Source organism: Eumetopias jubatus, unplaced genomic scaffold, assembly GCF_037043125.1.
Source record: "Eumetopias jubatus isolate StellerSeaLion01/CBP00866 unplaced genomic scaffold, mEumJub1_p1.0 scaffold_10, whole genome shotgun sequence".
Lineage (NCBI taxonomy): Eukaryota > Metazoa > Chordata > Mammalia > Carnivora > Otariidae > Eumetopias > Eumetopias jubatus.
The window spans coordinates 51,738,550-51,761,519 of record NW_028274816.1 but is presented as its reverse complement, the minus strand read 5'-3'; the positions used below and the strand labels follow the sequence as shown (position 1 = coordinate 51,761,519).

Below are 22,970 nucleotides of genomic sequence, written 5' to 3'. Positions count from 1 at the left end.
CCCTTCCAAGGCCGCACCTCTCTGTCCCTGCAGTCTAGTCACTGCTCGCAAGGAGGGGGCCCGGGAAGGACAAGGCCTGGGTGGAAGACCCACGCACGGCGCGAGGCTGGCTGGGCTGAGGGGTGGGGGCTCCTTCCGCCCTGGACCCTTCCCCTCCTCCAGCCCGGGAGACCCTAGGGGCTCAGGCCATGCCCACAGCACGCGGGGGAGGGATGCTCGGGCAGGTGGGGAGATGCTGCAGGGAGGGGCTCTCACCCCACGCCGCTCACCTGGGCCCGCGGCCGCCGGTGCCGCTGTCCCCGCTGCTCGCGGCGCCCGACCGCCCTCCCTGTCGGCGTTCGGGGGCCCGGCCCGGCCCGGCCCGGCCCGGCTCCGCTGGGCCCCGCCGGCCCCGCCGCTCGACCAGATCCGCATGCGCCGCCGCCGCCGCCGCCGCCGCCGCCGCGCCTCCCCCGCTCGCGCGGCCGCCGCGCTCGGCGCGCCCCCGGGACCCCCTCCCCGCCCTCCGTCCCCCGCCGCCTCGGCCGCCTGCAGCGCTGGCCCACGCGCGGTCACACACCGAGCCACAGCACTCACGGGGCCAGAGGTAGCGTCACACACAGCCACGCATCCTTCACGGGGTCACATACTCCCACACTGGCACACACACACACACAGGGTCACATACAGCTTCGCAAACATGACCCACAGCCACACACTCACACAGTATCACCCCCCCCACGGGGTCACACAGAGTCAAACACTCAAACTCAGACGCAGTCACACGCTCACATGGGGTCCCACACTGGCATAGTGCCCGACAGCCTCACACATAGTGACACACTTGAATAGTGCCACCACCACCCACGCTGTGTCACGCACACAGTGTATGTATGTCATACACTGTCGCACACTCCCGTGGGGTCACAAGGAGTGTCATACACTCACAGGTCACACACAGCTTCACAATCACACAGTGTCACACACTTTTTTACACGCTCAAGCTTGTCACACCAGTCACACACTCACGTGTCACACATCCTGCACTGTCACACACTCATACATCATACAGTCACAAGAGGTCACAAATAGCTAACACCCACAGCCACACACTCAAATAGGGTCACAGTCACACATCCTTACATGACACGTGGGGTGTCCTACACTGTCACTGTCTAACAGTCACACACTCCCATAAAACACATCTCACACATGTCCCACACCATATCCCCCAGCTTCATGGATGCATACAGCATCACAGATGGACACAGTGTCATCCATCCACAGTGGCACCACAAGGTCACGAAAGAACAGCATCAATGCTTGCCACACGTGGTGTCACACGCAGTCCCCTACTGCAACATAGCGCTACACACAGGGGATGGCACATGGTGTCATCCACAATCTTGCTCTCCCTTGGGGTTACTCACACAGTCCCACAGAGTCACACGGGCACATATACACACACAGTGTCACACCCTCCCTCACTTTCTTCCCTCGTAGCTTCCAGAAGGCCTTGGGGTACAGTGTGAATCGCAGGTCAGCGTCAGGCACTAGGAGAGGGGGCGTGAGCCAAAAGAGGTCGGTGGGCGTGGCCCGCGTTTCTCCCCGCCCCCTGCTAGAGCGCAGGGGCGGGGAAGCGGGTCCACCCACGCTCCTCCCAGTTGGCCATATAGGCCACGCCTCCCAGTCTAAGTGGCAGGCGGAGGGGGCGGTGCTGGGCGGCAGGCAGAGGCGTGCCGCCTACTGTCCCGCCCACCGCATTCTTCCTAGCTAGAGGCGTGGCCTGTTGGGCCCAGAGGCAGGCTGAGGCGTGGCCTTTCGTGCCTGCCCCGCCCCGTCCCTCCCACCGGAGAAGGACGGAGAGGGCGGCCCAGCAGCCAGCCAGTCGGTTCCCGCGCGTCGTGCAACTCCGTGGCCTCGCACCCCCACGACTCCGCAGAATGGCCGTCAAGAAGATTGCCATCTTCGGCGCCACGGGCAGGACCGGGCTCACCACCCTGGCGCAGGCGGTGCAAGCAGGCATGAGCTGGGGTGGGCGGGGGATGTCACGGGGTGCACATGCAGCACATTAGGAAGGGGCCTCCTGGGACCCGGGGGAGGCTGGTTGGGCCATCAGTGGTTTGTGACCTAGGGGCAAAGCAGGTGGCGACGGGGACAGAAGTGGGGGACGCTGTGAGGTCCAATTTTATGTGAGTCCAAGGACTAGGAATTGGTCCTGGGAGGCAAGGGGGACTCCAGTGACAGGTTGCTCTTATGAAATACATACAGTGCTCTTATGAAACGTTGTTACTGTAGTTGTGGTGGTGGTTAGCGCACGTAGCGAGGGCTTACTCAGCCAGGCAGCGGCTTGCCTCCCAGCACCTACAGCTCTTCATGTGCGGTAAGAGCTAGTATCACCTCACTTGACAGAAGAGAAAACTGAGGCCCAGAGAGTGACTTGCCCAATATCAGACAGCTGAAAGTGGTGGTGCTGGGATTTGAACCCAGCCTGTGCTCTTAACTGCCGAAAGTCCACCGGCTCCTGGCCTGGGCGGCAAGGCTGGAAGTCGAGAAGGCTGGGGGGCCTGTTGCTGTGAGCACCTAATGGAAAGAGGATAGCGGAGACATAGGTGAAGGCTTGGGCGCTGGTCGTGGGAAAGTGGGTGAGAGCTGGAAATTCGCAATTGCCTCAAGAAAGGGGTAAGCATCCTGCATCCTCCCTGTTTCCACCATCTAGACTTCACCAACCCCCAGCGGAGCCTGGGACTTCCAGATATAGGACCCCACCCTTGCTGGCCTCAGTGCCTCTGACGATATTGACTATCTGGGTGCCCCATAGGGGTGGAGGCTGCTAGGATTCCACTCTCTGATACCCTGTAGCCCAGCCCACCCTCTGCAGACTCTGCCTGACAGTTCCTCATCAGGCCCACTGCTCACCCCTTCTCCAAGAAGACCTAGTGAGGATCTTGATTTGTGGGGGGAGGGGGGGAAGAAATTTGCGGATAAGCATTTCTGGGGGAGGAAGGAAGAGGGAGAAGTTGAGAGGTGCTGAGTCACCATGAGGATCTGGATTCCCATGTGACTACCTTACCCTTAATCCTGAATTCCACTGAACTGGGCTTGTCCACCCTGCTGGTCACAGTTGGGACTGCACCCCAGGGAATTGAGAGCTGAGGCCTAGGGGAGGCTCTGCCTTCTCCAGAGCCACAGTGAGCCCCTGAGCCTCACTCTCCCCATCAGAAAAAGAAGAGCTTGATTGAGCTGGGATTTTATTTACCTCGGTGATTCTATAGGCTGGTGCCGGCCTGCCCACATTCAAATCCCAGCTCTGCCACTTACCACCAACATGGTCAAATGCCTTGTCATCAGTGTGCCTAGATACCTGCAAAGTGGGAATAAAACTAGTAGCGCTTGCTCTGGGGTGCTTGCAATGATTAAATGAGATAATATATGGAAAATGTGCAGAATTGTGTCCGGTATATAGTTGGTGCTCAGTAGGCCTTCTCTAGGCTAAGCGAACTCAGCCGTGTGATCCTGGCTTAGTTGTAATGAACCTTCTTTCAGTTATATATGCGCGGATTTGTATATACTGGGTTAGGCTTTGAAATCCATTTTGTACTGAGGGTTGAGATCAAAAAAACCTAAAAAGGGCATGATCTCTGCAACTTACTCTCAAATAGGAAAAAAATTATATATGTATAAATGTATTTATATACACACATCTATAATTATGTATGTTATATGTTATATATACACACACACAAAGATAAAGCAAAAGCGAGCATGAGAATTGTGGTCTTGCAACTTTCCTAGATGTCTGAATTTTTTTCAAAATAAAAAATTAAGAGAAAAATATAAAGTAAGGAATTTGTAAAAAAAAAAAAAAACACAGAAGAAGTTTGGAAGTACCTTCCAAATGCTCTTTTTTCCAAAGGTAAAAATCTGTGAGTTCTAAAACACTACTGTTTGGTATGGTAGCCTACTAGTCACATGTGGCTATTGAAATTTACATTTAAATGTGGGTTGTGTTAAAAAAAATTTTTTGGAAAAAAAATACCATTCGTCTGTAGAAAGAACTTAGCACAGCACTTGGCCTATAAGAGATTCTCAATATATGTCACTAATCAGCAAAAATAGAACACTAATGGGCACCCTTGTACTGAGCCTGTGTCGAAGCTCTCACTCTCCAGGAGGACATGTTTCTCCCCTGGAATACCCAGAATTTACTAGGGTCCGTTTTAACCATTGGTAGTTAACCAATGCCCACATTGGCACCCTGGAAGCCCCCGCTGCTCCATGATGTGTGAGAGTACAACACAGGTTTTGTGTCATTCCCTGAAGAAAGGTGGCCACACAGGATGGGGACACTGGGATTTATCGTTTTCACGCTAGAGAGGAGACTGGGGTCCAATTAGGGAAGGTGTTTCCTGTGGTTCCTCAGCCAGTAAGTGGCACAGCTGGCAGCCAGGTCCATGGAGCAGTAAAGCCTGCGCTTTTGTGTTTATAAAACACCAGGGAGACGGTGGCGAATATGACAATGTCCCCAGACCTGCAGGGCCACTGATATATTCCAGGGCAGTGTAAGTAGGACCGTGACAGAGGACACCCAAGTACCTGGGGGCCTGGGGAAAGGATAAAGGGTGCTCCTGGCAGAGGGTGCAGCACGTGCAAAGGCCAGGGGGCAGGAAACGACATGATGCATTTGATGAACTGAAAGAGGTGCAGTGGGTGAAGAGGGTAGTGGTTCCAGCACAGCCTGGGGAGGTGGAGAGGCCAGACCCCAAGGGACTGGAAGGCTGTCGTGAGGAGCATAGACTTCATCTCAGGGCACTGAGGGGAGGGTTATGAAGAGGAGGGCACTCCAATATAACTGTGGAAAGCTCTGTCTGGCTGCCACATGAATATGGATGGGAGGGGCTGACACAGGGGCCAGGAGCCCAGGGAGGCCTAAAGCAGGACAGGAAATAACAGTCTTTTTTTTTTTTTTTTTTTTTTTTTAAGATTTTATCTATTTCTTTGACAGAGAGGGAGAGAGAGAGTGCAAACAGGGGAGCAGCAGAGGGAGAGGGAGAAGCAGGCTCCCCACTGAGCAGGGAGCCCGATGTGGGGCTCGATCCCAGCACCCTGGGATCATGACCTGAGCTGAAGGTAGACTCTTAACTAACTGAGCCACCCAGGCCCCCAGGAAATAACATTCTGAGACGATTAAAAAGAGTAGTAACAGCCAGCACCCATATATGATTCATTCCTGTGCCAGGCACTCCCCCAAACTTTTCATTTGTTTGTCTTAGTTTCCTACTTTTTATAACAGCTTTGTTTTGTTAAGATTTCATTCACATCCCATATAAGTCACCCACTTAAAGTATACAGCTTAGTGCTTTTTGGCCTAATCACAGAGTTGTGCAGACATTATCCCAATTAATTTAGAACATTTTCATCACCCCCAAAAGAAATCCCTAGGAGTCATCCCCTCCCCATTTTTCTTCTCAACCCCTCCCCCAGGGGGCAAATACTCCTCTACTTTCTGTTTGTACGGATTTGCCTGTTCTGGCCATTTCACATAAATGGAATCCTACACTATATGGTTCCTTGTGCCTGGTTTCTTTCACTTAGCAAAGAACATTTTTTCAAGGTGTATCCGTGTTGTAGCATGTATCAATATGTCCTTTTTTTCTATTGCTGGGTACTGTTATGTACCTTGTATGGATAGACCACATTTTATTTATCCATGAGGTTGAGGGACATTGGATCGTTTCCATTTGGGGCTATTATGAATAATGCCCCTGTGGACTTCCATGTACAAGTTTTTGTGTGAACATATGTTTTCATTTCTCTTGGTCACATACCTAGGAGTGGAAAGTTTGAGTCATATGAAAACTCCATGTTTATCCTTTTGAGGAACTACCAGACTGTTTTCCAAAGCAGCTTCATCATTCAACACACCCATCAGTAGTATATGAGGGTTTCAATTTCTCCACATGTGCGCCAACATTTAATGTCTGTCTTTTTTATCACCCATTCTAGTGGGTGTCAAGTTGTACCTCGTGGTGGTTTTGATTTGCATTTCCCTGTTGACGAGTGATGTTGAGTATCCTTTTGCATATCTATTGGCCATTTGTGTATCTTCCTTGGAGAAGTCTCTATTCAGATTTTTTGCCCAATTTTTAATTGGGTTATTTATCTTTCTATTTCTGAGTTGTAGGCGTTCTTTATATATTCTGAATACAAGTCCCTTATCGGATGTATGACTTAACAAAAGTTTCCTCCCATTCTATGGATTATCTTTTCACTTACTTGATGGTGTCTTTTTTTTTTTTAAAGATTCCATTTATTTGACAGAGAGAGACACAGCGAGAGCAGGAACACAAGCAGGGGGAGTGGGAGAGGGAGAAGCAGGCTTCCCACCAAGCAGGGAGCCCGATGGGGGCTCGATCCCAGGACCCTGGGATCACAACCTGAGCCGAAGCCAGACACTTAACGACTGAGCCACCCAGGCGCCCCTTAATGGTGTCCTTGAAGCACACAAGTTTTTAATTTTGATGATGTCAGTGTGTCCATGTTTTCTTTTGTTGCTTGTGTTTTTATGTCATAGCTAGGAAACTATTGCCTAATCCAAAGTCACAAAGATTTATACCTATGTTTTTTTCTAAGATGTTTTATGGTTTTAGCTCTTACATTTAGGTCTTTGATCATTTTTGAGTTAATTTTCATATATGGTGTGGGAGAGGGATCCAACTTCATTCTTTTTACAGATGGATATCCACTTGCCCCAGAACCATTTGTTGAAAAGACTTTTCTTTCCCCCTTGAATTGTCCTGGCACACTTGCCAAAAATCAACTGTCCACATTAAACCTTTAGATACATTATTTAAATCTACATTTAAATCTGTATTCGAAATAACGAATGGCATCATTCGTTAAGCACTACCTTAGCAGCCAACTGCACAAGATATTCCAGGCTCATCTTGTCCTTTCTCTGCCCCAGGCTGGCAATCAGCCCTTTCTCGAAGGAGCTCGGGTTCACTTATCCCAAGAATGATACTTAGAGGCTGTCTCAGTCAGCTCGGGTTGCTATAACAAAATACCATAGACTGGTGGCTTAAACAACGGATGTTTATTTCTCATAGTTCTGGAGACTGAGAAGTCCAAGATAAGGTATCAATAGATTTGGCCTCTGGTGAGGACCCTCTTCTTGGATTGCAGACAGCTGACTTCTTGCTGTGCCCTCACCTGGTGGAGAGAGAGCTCTGGTCTCTTTCTCTTCTTCTTCTTTTTTTTAAATTTTATTTTATTTATTTATTTGAGATAGAGGGGGTAGAAGGGGAGGGGCAGAGGGAGAGGGAGAGAGAAAGTCTCAAGTCAACTCCATGCTGAGCGCAGAGCCCGACTTGGGGCTCGATCCCACGACCCTGAGATCACGACCTGAGCCAAAATCAAGAGTCAGATGCTTAACTGACCAAGCCAACTAGGTGCCCCTCTTCCTCTTCTTGTAAGGACACTAACCCCATCATGGGGCCCCCACCTTCATGACTCATCAAAACCTAATTACCTCCCAAAGGCCCCATCTCCAAATACCATCACATTGGAGGTTAGGGCTTTAGCATATGAATTTGATGGGGGGCGGTGATAAACATTTAGTCCATAACAGAGACCACAATTAATAATTTTTTTATATCATCATTTGCATACACCCAAACATTAACATCCTTTGCCAGTGTTTAGAACAAAGGAAGAAATGTGTTGGTTGTGAAACTTAAAATGGATGTGTATGTGTGGGGACACAGACTCATTCAAAATTCTTTGGGAGGGGACATACCAAGATGATGTTCAAAATCTTTAATGACCACTTAGACCGGGCCCAGCCCTTCAGAAGTAAGCCTCGGGGACCAATCCCAGCACTGGGCAACCTTTGGGCAACTCATGTTTTCCTCTGTACCTCACTTTCCTCCAGGAGCATGGATGGGGGGCATAGGCCAGTGTGATGCCAGGCTTTAACCCTTTAGTTGCTGGAGAGTGGAGAAGTCTGGGGAGTACGGGGCGGGGAGGCCATTGGAGGCAGGTTGTTTATAAACTGGAATGAAGGTATTGCCCCACCGCAGGGGACCTGGGGGGTGGATTTGGGGGTTCGTGGCACCCTCTAGGACCCAGCCCCTGGAGCCTGGGGGTGCCAGCCCGCAAGCCCACTGACCTGCCTCTCTGCTTTCTTTGCCCACAGGTTATGAGGTGACAGTGCTGGTGCGGGACGCCTCCAGGCTGCCCCCAGAGGGGCCCAAGCCGGCCCACGTGGTAGTGGGTGACGTTCTGCATGCGGCCGATGTAGACAAGACCGTGGCTGGGCAGGATGCCGTCATCGTGCTGCTGGGCACCCGCAATGACCTCAGTACTGAGCCCCCCCTCTGCCCACGGCCCACCCCTGGGCCTCGGCCCCCAGCGCCACCCCCGCCCCCAGCCCCACCCCTGCCACCCCAGCCACCACCGCCGCCTGCTAGTGACAGCCACTCTCTGTCCCCTCTAAGGTCCTACCACAGTTATGTCCGAGGGTGCCCGGAACATTGTGGCGGCCATGAAGGCCCATGGCGTGGACAAGGTCGTGGCCTGCACCTCGGGTGGGTGGTGGGGTCATAGGGATGGGGCTGAAGGGTGGAGGGTAGGTACTGGACAGGCAGCCAAGGGGCTTCTACAAGGTGGCATTGGAGCCATCCCAAGTTCCTGTGCATTTATTGAGCACTAACGGTATGCATGAACCTTGCTGGGTGATGCTGGGGACGCAGTGGTGACCAGTACAGCCCTGGGCTCTGTACTCACGGGTCTCGTACATGGGAGGGAAGTGGTGAATAGACCCATCATTGCACAGGGATAGGCCAGAGTAGTCGGGGCCAAGATGGAGGGACACAGAGGGATCAGGGCCAGAACAGGAGAAGCCCCGAGGTGGCACCTGACCCAGCCCGAGAGAGGGACAGGGAGAGCCTCCTGCAGGAAAGGACAGCGCCAGGCATACACAGACCGGGTCTCTGCCCTCACAGAGCTCCCCATTTTCGAGGAGAGCCACATTAAATAACTGGTTGCCTCGAATAATCCAAAACACAGGGTACAGTGTTCATAACCGGAACCGTTAATGCAAACAGCATTTACTGAGCACTTAACCGTCTGCTAGGCACCATCTGAGTGCCTTAGGATGAATGCCACTTAATCCTCACCAAATTCTGAGTATTTATGCTGAGAGCAGCACATAGTAGGTGCTCAGTTAATAGTAGCTGTTCTTATGCAAGGCGATGGAGGCACAGGGAGGCCCACCAGCTGACCTGAGTTCACACAGCTCATGGCTGGTTTCCACCGCCTCCATGCCTTGCCTCTGGGTTCCATCCTCCCCAGGAAGGGAAGGGACCTGAGGGAGGGCAGAGGGATCAGCAGTTGCGAAGGCTCTGAGGTGGGAGCGTGGCTGGAGCAGAGTGTGTGAAAGGGAGAGTGTTGAGCGCCGCGGTCAGGGGGCTGATGGCGCCAGATGCGGTGGGGCCTCGTGGGCTCTGATGGGGACTCTGCTTTCACCCCGAGTGATACGGAGCTGCAGATGAGCTCTGACCCTCTGGGGTCAGAGGCCCCATCTGGCTGCGTGTGGGGACAGAGATGGGCAGACCAGAGAGGAGGCTGCTCCCACGGGCCAGGTAGGAGGTAACTGGACAGGAGCAGGTGGGGAGAGAAGTGGTCAGCCCTTGTGTGGCCGTCAGAAAGACAGGAGGCTGGGACAGCTGGAAGGCCGTGGAGGGCCCCTGTAGGGTTTTCTCCTGGCATAAGGCCAGCAGGCTGTGTGGCCTGGCCAGTCTGTCCTCAAGCTTTCGCTCACTGTGCCCTGTGTCCTCCCCCCAGCCTTCCTTCTGTGGGACCCGACCAAGGTGCCCCCACGACTGCAGGATGTGACCAATGACCACATCCGGATGCACAAGGTGCTGCAGGAATCGGGCCTGAAGTACGTGGCCGTGATGCCACCACACATAGGTGAGTGGGGCTGGGACCTGGCGGCAGGGTCGCCACCAGCCTGCGCCCTCCTATCTGCTGGGGAGATCTGCCAGGCCTTCCCCGGCCAGTGTAAAATTGCAGACCTTCCCCTTATACTTTCTGTTCTCTCTCTTGCTTGATTTTATCTGCTTTCTAACACCCTTGCGGCTATCTCTGTTGAACCAACCACCCCAAATTTAGAAATGTAAAACAACCACCATTATTATTATTATTATTATTATTATTATTATTATTATTAGTGAGTTCCTGGGCCTAGCCCATATTCAAGGGAAGGGGACTTACCTTTCACCACACAGAGCATATCATTCCTTTCTTTTTTTTTTTTTTTAACGATTTTATTTATTTATTTGACACGGAGAGAGAGACAGCGAGAGAGGGAACACAAGCAGGGGGAGTAGGAGAGGGAGAAGTAGGTTTCCCGCCGATCAGGGAGCCCGATGCGGGGCTCGATCCCAGGACCCTGGGATCATGACCTGAGCCGAAGGCAGCCACTTAACCAACTGAGCCACCCAGGCGCCCCGATTCCTTTATTTAGTGTGGGTTTCTATCACTAGAATGTCAACTCCTTGAAGGCATGGATTTTGTCGTGTTTTGATCACAGCTGTGTTCCCAGCACCCAGAACAGGGCTGAGCATATAGTAGATGCTCAGTAAATATGAGCTAATGTTGGATGAACTAATCCAGGGGAACCACACTTCCCAGGGGCGTTGTGGAGAGGATCAGTAAACTACACCTACGTCCTCTTCTCCCAGGTCTAGAATTCTCCTTGAGAGACACACAGAGACAGACACAGGGAGACATTCATTCATTGATTCAACAAACGTCTCTCGCATACGGAGTGTGTGCCCTTATAGAGCCTGGTGACACAGTCTGCTCTCATGAGGCTCACATTTCTGGCAGGGAGACGAGGAAGCTAGATGCTCTTCCTGTTAGGTATGGTGCAGGGAATGGAGAAACTGTAAAGCACAGAGAAGGGAGTAACGGGGAGCCATTCATATAGACTCCCTAAAGAGATGGCTTCGCGCAAGGAGGAAAGGAGGCAGATGAATGTCCATGGAAGAGAGGACTGGAATGAGGGAACAGCGGTGCAGAAGCCCAAAGGCCCAAAGGCCAGGCACTTGTATCTCCTTCATATCTGCCTGCTCACTGAAAGAGCAGTTTGTTTTGTTTTTTTAAGATTTTATTTATTTGTTTGAGAGGGTAGAGAGAGAGAGAAAGAACATGAGCGGGGGCGTCGGGGTGGGGAATAGAGAGGGAGAAGCAGATTCCCCGCTGAGCAGGACACCAGACACAGGGCTCGATCCCAGGACCCCCAGATCATGACCTGAGCTGAAGGCAGGTACTTACTTAACCCACTGAGCCACTCAGTCACCCCTGCTTTGAGCAGTTCTACTTTGCCCTCTGCCTCCTGGGGCCCCTGACAGGAGGAGGCCTGCACACTTTCTAGAGGGTCAAATAAGGTTCAGTGTTTGAGTTCAGTTTAGGGCCCTATTGGGACCAGAATCCTAAGCTTTGAATCGGTGGCAGTGAGGCTGTGGGGGTGGAGCTGGGTGAAAATCCCAGCCCTGGCACCGTGGGGACCTCAGGCCCGCGGCCTCTGAACCTTGGTTTTGTCATCTCTGAACAGAGCACATATTACAGAACATCTGTACGTATCTTGACCTCCTGGGTTTGAAGTGAAGCCCAGAGACATCATGCCTAAAAATTATTTAACACAAAGTACCTTTCTAAAAAAAAAAAAAAAGGTGGGCAGGGGGGCCTGGGTGGCTCAGTGAAGCGTCTGCCTTCAGCTCAGGTCATGATCCCAGGGTCCCGGGATCGAGCCCTGTGTTGAGCTCCCTGCTCAGTGGAGAGTCTGTTTCTCTCTCTCCCTCTGCCCCTCTCTCTGCTCATGCTCTCTCTCTCTCTCAAATAAGTAAATAAAATCTAAAAAAAAAAAAAAAAAAAAAAAACCAAAACAAAAAACACAGAGTACCTTTCTTCAGTTTCTTTTTCTTTTTTTGGTAGTATGTGTGTAAAAATTTTGAAACCTCCAGAAAAGTTGAAGAAATTAAAGCTTTGTGAATATCCATAAACCCTTCATCTGGATTCAATTAACATTTTGCCGTTTGCTTTATCTTTCATGCATACCTCTGATGTGTATATATGAATACATGTGTATATATATATTTTATAGCGTGTGTGTATATATATATTTATTTTTTTTATTATGTTAGTCACCATACAGTACATCATTAGTTTGTGATGTAGTGTTCCATGATTCATTGCTTGCGTATAGTAACCAGTGTTCCACGCAGTACGTGCCCTCCTTAATACCCACCCCCCACCCCCCTCCCCTCTAAAACCTTGTTTGTTTCTCAGAGTCCATAGTCTCTCGTGGTTCATCTCCCCCTCTATTTCCCCCGCTTCAGTTTTCCCTTCCTTCTCCTAATGTCCTCCACGCTATTCCTCATGTTCCACAAATAAGTGAAACCAGATGATAATTGACTTTCTCTGCTTGACTTATTTCACTTTGTGTGTGTGTGTGTATATATATATATTTTTTTTAATTTTTTTTCTGGCTGAACCATTTGAAAGTAAGGTGCAGACATCATCACACTCCACTCCTAGAACCTTGATAGGTGTCTCCCAAGAAGAAAAATCTTTGGGAATGGCCCAGTGTACCATTAATGCACCAAGGGAATGGAGGTTAACTCGATCACATCATTTAGTGTCTATTCCATATTCAATATTCAGATTTCTTCAATTGTCAAGAAATAGTGGGGTGCCTGCCTGGCTCAGTTGGAAGAGCTGCAACTCTTGATCTCAGGGCTGTGGGTTCAAGCCCCACACTGGGTTACTTAAAAATAAAATCCTTAAAAATATATATATATTTTTTTCAATGTCCCCTCCCTACAAAATCAGGATCTGACCAAGGATCATGGGCTGTGTTTAGTTGCTATGTCACCTTGAATCTGAAACAATCCTCCATCTCTCTTCTTTAAAATGTCTCATAAAATTAACCAAACCAGGTGTCTTTCTGAATATCTCATGTCTCACGTTCTGGATTTCTCTGCTTGTTTTCTCTCAGGCCCAGATGAAACATTGTTGGCAGGAATGTCACTTGGGTGAGGGGTATGTTTCTTACTGCACACTATTCCAGGTTGCCCCTGTACCAGTCGGCTGCATTCGATCCCTCAGTTAAGTTGATCCCTGTCAGAGATTTTTAATTATCATAATGCAGCCAACAGGTGCCCTCCTAATGGCCAAGGTATGCCTCCAGACGGAAGGACCCAGAGCAAATGTAGCCTTTGCCACTGGGAAGTCACCCTTTGCAACCCTGGGAAGTGACTTTCTTGCAGATTCAGTTTGCCCATGGGTAACATTGAGTTATTTAATCATTCCTAGCCTAGTCCCTGCTTTATTTCTCTCCCTATAACATATTGTCTCTTTTACTCTCTTATTTGTTGCCTTCTCCCAGGGAACGTCTGCTTGCAAAGGGCAGGGGGTTCTTGGCTGTTTTGTCCCTTGTTGGGTGCCCAGCACCTGACACCTAATAGGCCATCAGTAAGGATTTGTCGAATGAATGAAGTAAGGGGTATAGATTGACATCCTTTGCATTTGTAAGGGTTTCATACATCATTGATTCTTATACCCTCTGGGCTGGGTACACTGTAAGCACCCTGGAGTGGTCACATGCTGTGGGAAGGGGAAAGGACATGGGCTTCACCCATCCCCTGTGTCCTTACCTTGCAGGAGACCAGCCGCTGACAGGGGCCTACACAGTGACCCTGGATGGACGAGGGCCCTCCAGGGTCATCTCCAAACATGACCTGGGCCACTTCATGCTGAGCTGCCTTACCACCGATAAGTACGATGGCCACAACACCTACCCCTCCCACCAGTACGACTAGAGACTAGGGCTCTGATCCTGTCCGGGAGGACAGCATTCTGGGAAATGGAGAACAGAGGAAAGGAGTAAATAAATCTTGAGCCAAGAGCTTCAAATTATTCTAGAAGACCCAACTCTGTGACTTCCTCTGTCTGGCTTTGTCTGGGTGGTTCAGGGTCTCTCTCTGCCTCTGTGGAAGGTTTTCATTCATGTCCTTGTCTGGCCCTGTGCTAGAGACCAGGTGAGGACTGTGAGGACTGTGAGGACTATAAGGGGTGACCTTGGCTTCGCAGATCTCACAGTCCAACGAGGAAGACACCCCGGCCCGTGAGAGTGACAACGCAGAGTGACTGTAGCTCTGAAGGAGGAAGCCCAGAGGGCTGACAGAACGACCTGACCCAGCTTGGGGAGCAAACAAGTCGGAGGGGAGAAGTGATCAGCCCCAAGAGGCTGTTACATGGAAGCTAAACTGTGCAGAATCATTGTAAAAAGCTTGAGCTTTATTCTGAGGTTCTGTGCACGGAGCGGAGCAGGAGAGAGGCGGGGAGGGGGCACAGTCAGGTTTGTATCTTATGAAGCTGCCCTTGGCTGCTGGGTGAATGTGGATCAAAGTCCTGCAAGAGCAGGCCCTGGAGCCCCAGGGTACCAAGACAGAGGCCTTAAGCGGGGCAAGAGAGTGGGTGTGAGCGGAGTGGACAGTCCATGATGGGGGGGCGGGCAGCGGGAGACGCATCCAGGAAGAAGCATAGAGCTAGAACCTGGAGATGGGGTTATGGTGGGGCCAGTCTGAGATGGGGGCCCTGGAAGAGGGGCAGGTTTGGGAGGGGGAAGGGGGAAGAATGGTCCCTTCCTAATCATGTTCCTCTTTGATAATCTACTGTCGCCTGCCCATGTTCCCCAGAGACACCTTTCCCAGGTCTGGGTGAGCCCCTCCTCTCTTCCTACTTCCGGCTTCCCCGACCTACCCACCCAACACCTTTAACTTTCCCCTCCCCCCCAAAAAAAATCCATTCCATTCCTATATTGCTTCTGCAAGCAGGGATGACTGGTGGCAAGTTCCAACCAATGAGAACGGGTCTGAAGAACTTTAACCTTCCTTCCCAGGGGTCGCCTGCAGAAATCTGCCTCCCCACTCCTCTTGGTGAAACTTGTGGGGGTGGGGCACTACTGATTCAGGCTTTCAAGGCACTAGCACTGTTGTTTTTGTTTTCCTGCCCTCTTTCTGTCATATTGGGCATTTACAAAACTTTTTTTTTTTTTTTTAAAGATTTTATTTATTTATTTGAGAGAGAGTGAGAGAGAGCACGAGAGGGAAGAGGGTCAGAGGGAGAAGCAGACTCCCTGCTGAGCAGGGAGTCCGATGTGGGACTCGATCCTGGGACTCCAGAATCATGACCTGAGCCGAAGGCAGTCGCTTAACCAACTGAGCCACTCAGGCGCCCTTTTTTTTTTTTTTTAAAGATACAAAACTTTTCACTGGGTGCCTTCTTTGTGTCCAGCCACGTGCTAGGTGATGCTATGGACCAAGCCCTGGGTGACCAAGATAGCCTTGGTTGGTACCTGCCCTCCAAGAGTCCACAGTCCCGACCTCGAGTGCACAGGGCCAGGATTGGGAGGCAAGGGCAGAGGAGTCAGGGCCATGACGGGAGGAAGCCCAGGACACCATGGAATGGACCCTCACCCGCTCTGGAGCATCAAGGGAGGGCTTCTGAGAGGAGGAAAGTTTTGAGATGAGTTCTGGCGAGAGACAGCCTGGGAACTGAAGGTGTATTTCAGGATGGGGAAACAAGTTTAAAGATCCAGAGGCCCTTTATTGTCATTTTTGAGTACTTGCGACGGTACCTAAAACATTAGGGATAAGGCAGGGAAAAAGACAAGACAAAAATCTCAAGCGTTTATGGTGGCGGCGGGCACGTGAAGTCATTTTGGAAAAACTAAGTCAACCAGTGGGGCCGGATCACAGGGAGCCAGGAGGAGTGTGCATCAGGCCAGACCGTGAAGGGCTTTGTGGCAAAAGGGGAGGAGCTGGGACTTTGTCCCCAGGGCCTTGGCGACCGAGGAACGAGTTCCCAGCAGTGGAGATGCCATCCTGCCTGAGAGGAAGGATAGGGCGCCGGGGTGGGGGTGGGGTGCAGGAGAGACCACCACAGGGCGTGCAGAGAAGTCCTGAGGATTAAGAAGGGGCCGCGGGGCACAGTGTCTGGGGGTTAGGAAGACAGAAACCCGGCTGCGATCGCCCAGGCAACGTAGGCCGCGCCGAACCATTGGCACGTCTTCAGCTGCGTCATCCTCCGGCCCGCAGCGTCCGCCCTCGGAACCCCGGGGGCGCGGCCTCCGCGAGGGGCTCAGCCCCACCCGCCCGGAAAGCGGGGTGGGGAGGGGCGTACCAAGCCCCTCCCGCTACAGGGTCCTCACCTGGCATAAAGGGATCGCAGAAAGCAATGCTGACAATTTTGGAGAGAGGACAGTGGCTGAGTTGAAGGAAACGGTTCTGACGTCCTCGCCACCCTCCACCTTCGAAACGTGGCCCCGCCCCCGGGCGAGTCGGAATCCTTTAAAAGGTCCCGGGTGTAAGGAAAGGGAGGGCGGGTCCGGCGTCTCCTGGCGACGGACCGGTGGCTCCACCCAGCCAATCCTCGCCCCGCGGCGGGCAGGACTCCAGCCAATCATGCTCGCGCTTCGGCTCCGGGGCGGAGCTAGGTGGGCCGGAGGCCAAACCGAGAGGCCCTGGGGAGGTGAGCGAGGTTCCTGCTCAGCACTGGTGTGGGGTCGTGAAGCTGCGGACGTTCCAGGACTTGGTCATTGTGAACCTGGCAGCTAAGGTGAGAGAGAGAAGCCACCCGGCTTGAGATTTGCCTTGGGTTAGGGGAGGTGGAGGCGCGCCCCCCGAGAGTTGTGGAGGCGGGGTCTGGGCGTGGGTAGGGGGTGCAAATAAGGGTGACTGATAGGGTTGGTGGGGTTTGGGGACTGGAGACTGAATTCAAGATCCCGGACTGAAGGCGAAGTTGTTGGGGCAGGATCTTCAAGTGGACGGAGTTTGAAGCTGGGACATGGGGTGTTTGGAGAAGCGAGAGAACCAAGGAAGCAACTTCTGGGGCAGGAAATCTAAAGATTGGGACAATTCGCGTCTCCCGAGCGGGTTGAATTCGGGGCTCCAGTGCTCTGGAAAAGGTGTGAGGGCTTGGGGCTGGGATCCCGGGCATTTGGAAAAGCGAGAAAACTACGTGCAAGGAATCTTGGTGAGGGAGACGCGGTGGAGGAGAGGAGGTGCTGGGGAGAGTCCCATGTTCAGGTCTTGGAGTCAGAGGGAGAGTTGGGAGGTGAAGTCAAACGGCGTTTGAAAGACGGGAGAATAGGGGAAAGTTGACGGGTGAGGGCATCAAAATCAGTATCCCGAACGGAGTAGATCGGAGAGCATTTGTAGTTTTTGAGCCATGTGTTGGGGCCTGAGTCTCTGGACCCGACAGCAGTTTTGGGGAAGAATCTAGGGCCTTCTTGGGGTCCGAAAGACCGGGAGAAAGCAGTTTTAGGGCCGGAGTCTGGGGTGGGGGAGGGGCGTCCCAGGCGTGGAGCTCAGACCCGCCGCCCTGGAGGCAGCGGAGGGCGGGGCTCGGCAGGCGCCGGGCAGCTGGAAGTCCGGGTTCCCTTCCCCCACCGGCCCCGGGTCCTATGCGCATGCCCTGAGGGAGGGCGGGGGAGGTTGCTCCCTCTGGCGTGCGGAGCCCTCTGGGGATTGTAGTGCATGCTCAATGTCAGGGCACGTGCCGGGCGGCTATTGGCCCACATTTCCCAGAAGCCCCTGGGCTAAGTTGTTGCCTGCCTGGATGCTGAATGGAGATCCATGGAGAGGGCGGAGCCTGGCAGGAGTCGAGTTTTAGCGACTTTTGTCGTGGGGCACTCTTTGGGGAAAGCCGAAGGAGCGGCAGAGAGAAGGAGGGAAGCTCTTTCCCAGCTCTTGGGTGTGCTTCCCGTGCGTTAGGAAGAGGGCATGAAAAGAAATACACTCCCTGGGGCGCCTGGGTGGCTCAGTCAGTTAAGCGGCTGCCTTCGGCTCAGGTCGTGATCCCGGGGTCCTGGGATGGAGCCCCACTTACAATTCCGCACTCGGTGGGGAGTCTGCTTCTCCCACTCCCTCTGCTCCTCCCCTCCACTTGTGCTCTCTCTCAAATAAGTTTTAAAAAAATCTGAAAAAAGAAGAAAAATAATCATCCCTGTGAAAGAAGAGTCTCTACAAATAGGTGTCCTAACAGGGCTCCAGGTGGCTCGAATATAGTAGACAGTCGATAGGTAAAAATATTGAATGAATAAATGGCAATTAAATTCTTGTTCGTTAAGGTTAACTAGATGGGCCCCATGCATATTTTACACGTGGGATCTCCTTGAGAATATGGTTAAGAAATTTTACAGTCCTCACTTTACAGATGAGGAAACTGAGCCCCAGAGAGGCAGTGTCTCATAACTGAGAAAAGATCAAACGGCTGAGCAGTGTCAAAGGCGGAGTTCAAACCCAAGTTGCCCTGCCTCCAGCCCAGGTCCCTGTACTCCACACCTGTCATATGTGACACTTTTGAAGAAATGAGTATTGTGTCTCAAGGAGGCAAATTCACTATTCAAGGCCACACAGGCAAGTAAGTGGGATGCGAACCCAGCTATGTTTCGGTCCAGATCGTGTTTTCTCCTCCTCAGCCCTGTGGGATGCATATTATGTCCATTTTATAGATTTGGGATGTGAACTAGCCCCGCTGCGTCTGACTTGCCCCTCTTCTCTCTATAGGGCACCATGGTAGGAGGCTTGAAGAGGAAACACTCAGATTTGGAGGAGGAAGAGGAGGATGAGAAGTGGGACTGGGGTCCAGCAGGCCTGCGGAGCTACCAGCAAGCCCTGCTTCGAATCTCGCTAGACAAGGTCCAGCGAAGCCTGGGTCCGCGAGCGCCGAGCCTACGCAGGCACGTTCTTATCCACAATACCCTGCAGCAGCTCCAGGCCGCCCTGTGCCTGGCTCCAGCACCTGTTTTGCCCCCTGAGCCCCTCTTCCTGGGCGAGGAGGACTTCTCCCTGTCAGCCACCATCGGCTCTATTCTCAGGGAATTGGAGACGTCCATGGATGAGACGGAGCCCCCTCAGAATCCAGTGGCTCCCCCAGGACCCCAGAACGAAGGGCTCCCCCAGCCTGATCCAGTCTTCTTAGAAGCTCTGAGCTCCCGGTACCTGGGGGACTCTGGTCTGGATGACTTTTTTCTGGACATTGACACATCTGCAGTAGAGAAGGAGCCTGCACTTGCCCCACCGGAGCCCCCTCACAACCTCTTCTGTGCCCCAGGGTCCTGGGAGTGGAATGAACTCGATCACATTATGGAAATCATTTTGGGATCCTAAAACTTTGGGGGCTCTTTCCTCATCTCAGCCTCGGTGGGCTGGATCCCTGGATGCAACTATGTGTGTGTGTGTGTGTGTATATGTATGTGTGTTTGGTGGGGTCTCTGAGCAGTGACTATGGCCTCCTTTCCTCCCATTTCAGGGTTCCACAAACCGTCTTGCATGTGTGTGTGTGTCTGGTTACCACAGCCTTCTGTGAAGGTGGGTCTTCCTGAATTAATTTATCTGTTCCAAATGCCTTAACGTGACTCTGTTTCTGGGAGTCTGATTTCCCACTTCCCACATTTCTTCTGCCTTTCCCTCCAGTTCCTACTCCCCTTGTGACCACTGGGGCCTCAGGGAAGATAAAGCTGGGCCTGTCAGAGGATGACAGGGAGGTGCTGCCTGGTTGCTATGGGAACTCAGATTTTGCCTCTTGCACCTCAAGGGAGCAGGAGGGGCTGGCCTCCTCCCCCAAGGTTGAACCCCACCTCTTTGGCAAGACCCTAGTCCCAGCAGTCTCCTCATTCATGACCAGGCCGGACCACGTGCAATAGGGTGGAAACCAAACTGCTCCATTACGCATTATTTAAAAGAAAGGCGGGTTTTGTGGTGGGTTTTGTTTGTTTTTTGTTTTTTGCTTGTTTGTAATGACTTTTTTTTTTAATAAAAGTATTTTGGAAGGGATGGTGTTGCCTAAAGTTTCTAAATTTCAGTGGGTCACTGGGAGGGGCCTGGTAAGTTCCCTACCTGCACCCCTTACCTGCCAAAGTCGGGGCAGGCGTATTATTAAACATAATAATTACTGAGTACTTGTTAAGAGTACTATTTTATCTACTTTGTTTGAATTAAGTCATTTGATCTTTGTGATAATATAGAATTCGGTTAACAGGCTTTACATAGGAGGAACCTCAAGTTCAGAGGGGCCAAATCACTTGCTGCCTGTCACACCACAAGAAAAGCAAGGACCAGGGAGCTAGGACTCTTTTAAGTTGGCCTCCAGACACTGGTTGGTTGGTTGGTTGGTTTGTTTGTTTTTTTAGATTTTATTTATTTATCAGAGAGAGAGAATGAGAGATAGAAAGCACGAGAGGGAAGAGGGTCAGAGGGAGAAGCAGACTCCCTGCTGAGCAGGAAGCCCAATGCAGGACTCCAGGATCATGACCTGAGCCGAAGGCAGTCGCTTAACCAACTGAGCCACCCAGGCGCCCGGTTTGTTTGTTTTTAAGATTTTTTTTTTTTTTTTTTAGATTTTATTTATTTGGCAGAGAGAGACAGCGAGAGAGGGAACACAAGCAGGGGGAGTGGGAGAGGGAGAAGCAGGCTTCCTGCTGAGCAGGGAGCCTGATCGGGGCTCGATCCCATGCCCCTGGGATCATGACCTGAGCCGAAGGCAGATGCCTGCCCAGTGACTGAGCCACCCAGGCACTCCCAGACACTGGTTCTTAACTATTTGTGTTTTTGCTTCTTGGTAAACTTAGATTCCCTAGCCACATGGGTGCACACAGGAGGGAGGAACTGAGTCCCATGAATTACCAAAAGGATAGGTCACTCTTAGCACTTAAAATTGTACGCAAGGTATTGCTGAGGTCCAGAGGGGAAAGAAAATGCCCAGACATAGCCAGCATTAAGTGTAGATCTTTCTGGGGCGCCTGGGTGGCTCAGTTGGTTAAGCTTCTGCCTTCAGCTCAGGTCATGATCTTGGGGTCCTGGGACTGAGCTGAGTAGGGCTCCCTGCACCGCGGGGAGCCTACTTCTCCCTCTCCTCCCACTCCCCATTTATGTGCTCTCTTCCTCTTTCTCTCAAAAAAAAAAAAAAAAAACTTTAAAAAAACTATTAAAAAAAAGATCTTTCTAGAAAACTTGACCAGGCTGAAGTTACAGTGCTAAGGGTTTATTTAGGAGGTACAAGCCCAGGCTGGTGAGTGGAGAAAAGAGGGAGGCCTGGGAAGGTGCAATGTGATATATTGCTGTACTGGCTAAGTCTGCAAAGACCTTTGAAGACTCAGCAGGTGAGTTTACACAGCTTTAGGGACTTTTCTGGAAGGTCTGCAAAGAGGAACCGCATCAGGGTGGAGTCCACAGGCCAGGAAAGGAGGGGGATTTTGCCTGTGCTTTCTGGCCCAAAGCCAAGATTCTTGCCCAGAGAGGGGCTTCGCATCTAAATTCGAAAGCAGTGGGGTAGCTGACCAATGGGTGCCAATCAACATCGAGAAGAGATGGTCATGAGAAGCTCAAGGCACATGTGTTTCACATCCCGGTATAGATGCCCATTGGATCATATCTTACCCCTACTTAAAACTCTTAGTGACTTATACCCAGAATAAAACCTGAACTTCACCAAGGCCTGTAAGACCTGGCAATCTTGCTCCTAACTTCACAACTGAATCTCCCACTCTTCCTCACCTCCAGTCACACTGGTCTCATTTCATCCCAAATTCATTCGCCCCAGGATCTTTGCACTTGTTAACGGCCCAGAGGACATTTCTCCTACAGCTTCACCAATCCAAATGTCCCCTTCTCAGAGTTGTCTTCCCTACCTTGCATAGCTCAACACATCCAGGTGCACATCCCCCCACCACAATCTATTTGATTTTCTTAGTAGCACCTATCCTATCTCAAGTTATTTATTACCTGTTTATGGTTAGCCTTCTGGTCTATTAGCAACTCTGAGAGGGAGGGGTTTTGCTGGTCCTAGCCCCGCTCTATGCCCCAGTGCATAGAACTATGCTCAGTACAGGCGTGCACTCAAAAACAATGTTGTTGGTTTTTTTTCTATTGTTGCAAAAATGAACTCCCGACCTTGCAACGGTCAACCCTCCCTCTTACCTCTCTGCATTCATCTTCCTCACGCTACCCGCTCCCTGCCACTCCTGTGCTCCAGCTATACCATTCTCTACAGTTCTTCAAAGACACCAGCATGTCCCAACCTCAGGCCTCCGGTAGTACCTACCTCACCGAGCAACTGTGTAAACCACGAAAAGGAGGACCCGATGTACCCCAAGGATTCCAATAATTGCTTACATTTATTGAGTGCCTACTGTGGGCCTGGTGCTCTTCCAGGCACAGGAATAAAATAGACAGCTCCTGTTCTCACACAGCTTAGTTGGGGAAGGCCGAAATACACAGAAAAATGAGTAAAATATGCAGTCTGTTAGGAGGTGATACTGTAGAGAAAAAGAAAGCAAGAAAGTGGCTGGGGTGTTGTTATTTCTTTCTTTTTTTTTTTTTTTTTAAGATTTTATTTATCTGACAGAGAGAGACACAAGCAGGGAGAGTGGGGAGAGGGAGAAGCAGGCTTCCCGCCGAGCAAGGAGCCCGAGGTGGGGCTCAATCATAGGACCCTGGGATCATGACCTGAGCCGAAGGCAGAACGCTTAATGACTGAGCCACCCAGGCGCCCCGGGGCATTGTTATTTCAATGGGATGGCCAGAGAAGGCCTCACTGACAAGGTGACATTGGAGTAAAGACCCTGAAGGAGGTGAGAAGTGAGTCATGTCAGTCGGGGTTGGGGCGGAGGGAACGATCCTGTCAGAGGTGACAGCTAGCGCAAAGGCCCTGAGGTCAGAGCATGACTGGAGTGTTTGCGGGACCCCGAAGAGGTCAGTGCAGCTGGAGCAGGGGTGTACAAGAAGAGAGCATCCTGGGACATGAAGTGAAGGACCGAGCTTTACCGAATGAGATGGAAGCCATGGAAGGCTGCTGAGCAGAGCAGGGATGAGACCTGACTCACCTTTTAAGAGGCCCTCTTTGCCTTACAGATAACC

The 22,970-nt window shown here is 51.5% G+C and overlaps 3 protein-coding genes across 6 annotated transcripts in view; 2 read left to right on the top strand and 1 right to left on the bottom strand.

Annotated features, from left to right (window-relative positions):
- SPTBN4 (spectrin beta, non-erythrocytic 4) overlaps positions 1-414 on the bottom strand; it is a 72,196-nt gene extending 71,782 nt beyond the window's left edge. The window contains exon 1 of the mRNA XM_028095669.2: positions 270-414. The gene's annotated coding sequence lies outside the window, so the exon portion shown is untranslated. The remainder of the gene's footprint in view (positions 1-269) is intronic.
- Positions 415-1,832: 1,418 nt separating this feature from the next.
- Positions 1,833-13,966, top strand: BLVRB (biliverdin reductase B). 2 transcript variants are annotated; one of them, XM_028095667.2, is made up of 5 exons: positions 1,835-2,001; positions 8,177-8,341; positions 8,478-8,567; positions 9,826-9,954; positions 13,711-13,966. In XM_028095667.2, the coding sequence occupies exons 1-5, from the start codon at positions 1,923-1,925 to the stop codon at positions 13,866-13,868; spliced, it is 621 nt and encodes a 206-aa protein (XP_027951468.1). In that variant the 5' UTR covers positions 1,835-1,922; the 3' UTR covers positions 13,869-13,966. The 2 variants fall into 2 exon arrangements, with proteins under 2 accessions (XP_027951469.1, XP_027951468.1); XM_028095668.2 differs by lacking the exon at positions 8,478-8,567 and having other exon boundaries at positions 1,833-2,001.
- Positions 13,967-16,425: 2,459 nt separating this feature from the next.
- Positions 16,426-19,889, top strand: SERTAD3 (SERTA domain containing 3). 3 transcript variants are annotated; one of them, XM_028095673.2, is made up of 3 exons: positions 16,426-16,668; positions 18,268-18,470; positions 18,621-19,889. In XM_028095673.2, exon 3 carries the CDS (start codon positions 18,627-18,629, stop codon positions 19,221-19,223), a length of 597 nt encoding a protein of 198 aa, XP_027951474.1. In that variant the 5' UTR covers positions 16,426-16,668; positions 18,268-18,470; positions 18,621-18,626; the 3' UTR covers positions 19,224-19,889. The 3 variants fall into 3 exon arrangements, with proteins under 3 accessions (XP_027951474.1, XP_027951472.1, XP_027951471.1); XM_028095671.2 differs by having other exon boundaries at positions 18,268-18,474; XM_028095670.2 differs by lacking the exon at positions 18,268-18,470 and having other exon boundaries at positions 16,518-16,668.
- Positions 19,890-22,970: the final 3,081 nt, after the last annotated feature.

Bases quoted from the DNA above. Each gene is read 5' to 3' on its own strand.
- BLVRB (XM_028095667.2), top strand. From the start codon at position 1,923: ATGGCCGTCAAGAAGATTGCCATCTTCGGCGCCACGGGCAGGACCGGG. The intron at 8,342-8,477 runs GTACTGAGCCCC...GTCCCCTCTAAG, and splicing joins GGGCACCCGCAATGACCTCA to GTCCTACCACAGTTATGTCC. The intron at 9,955-13,710 runs GTGAGTGGGGCT...CTTACCTTGCAG, and splicing joins CGTGATGCCACCACACATAG to GAGACCAGCCGCTGACAGGG.
- SERTAD3 (XM_028095673.2), top strand. From the start codon at position 18,627: ATGGTAGGAGGCTTGAAGAGGAAACACTCAGATTTGGAGGAGGAAGAG.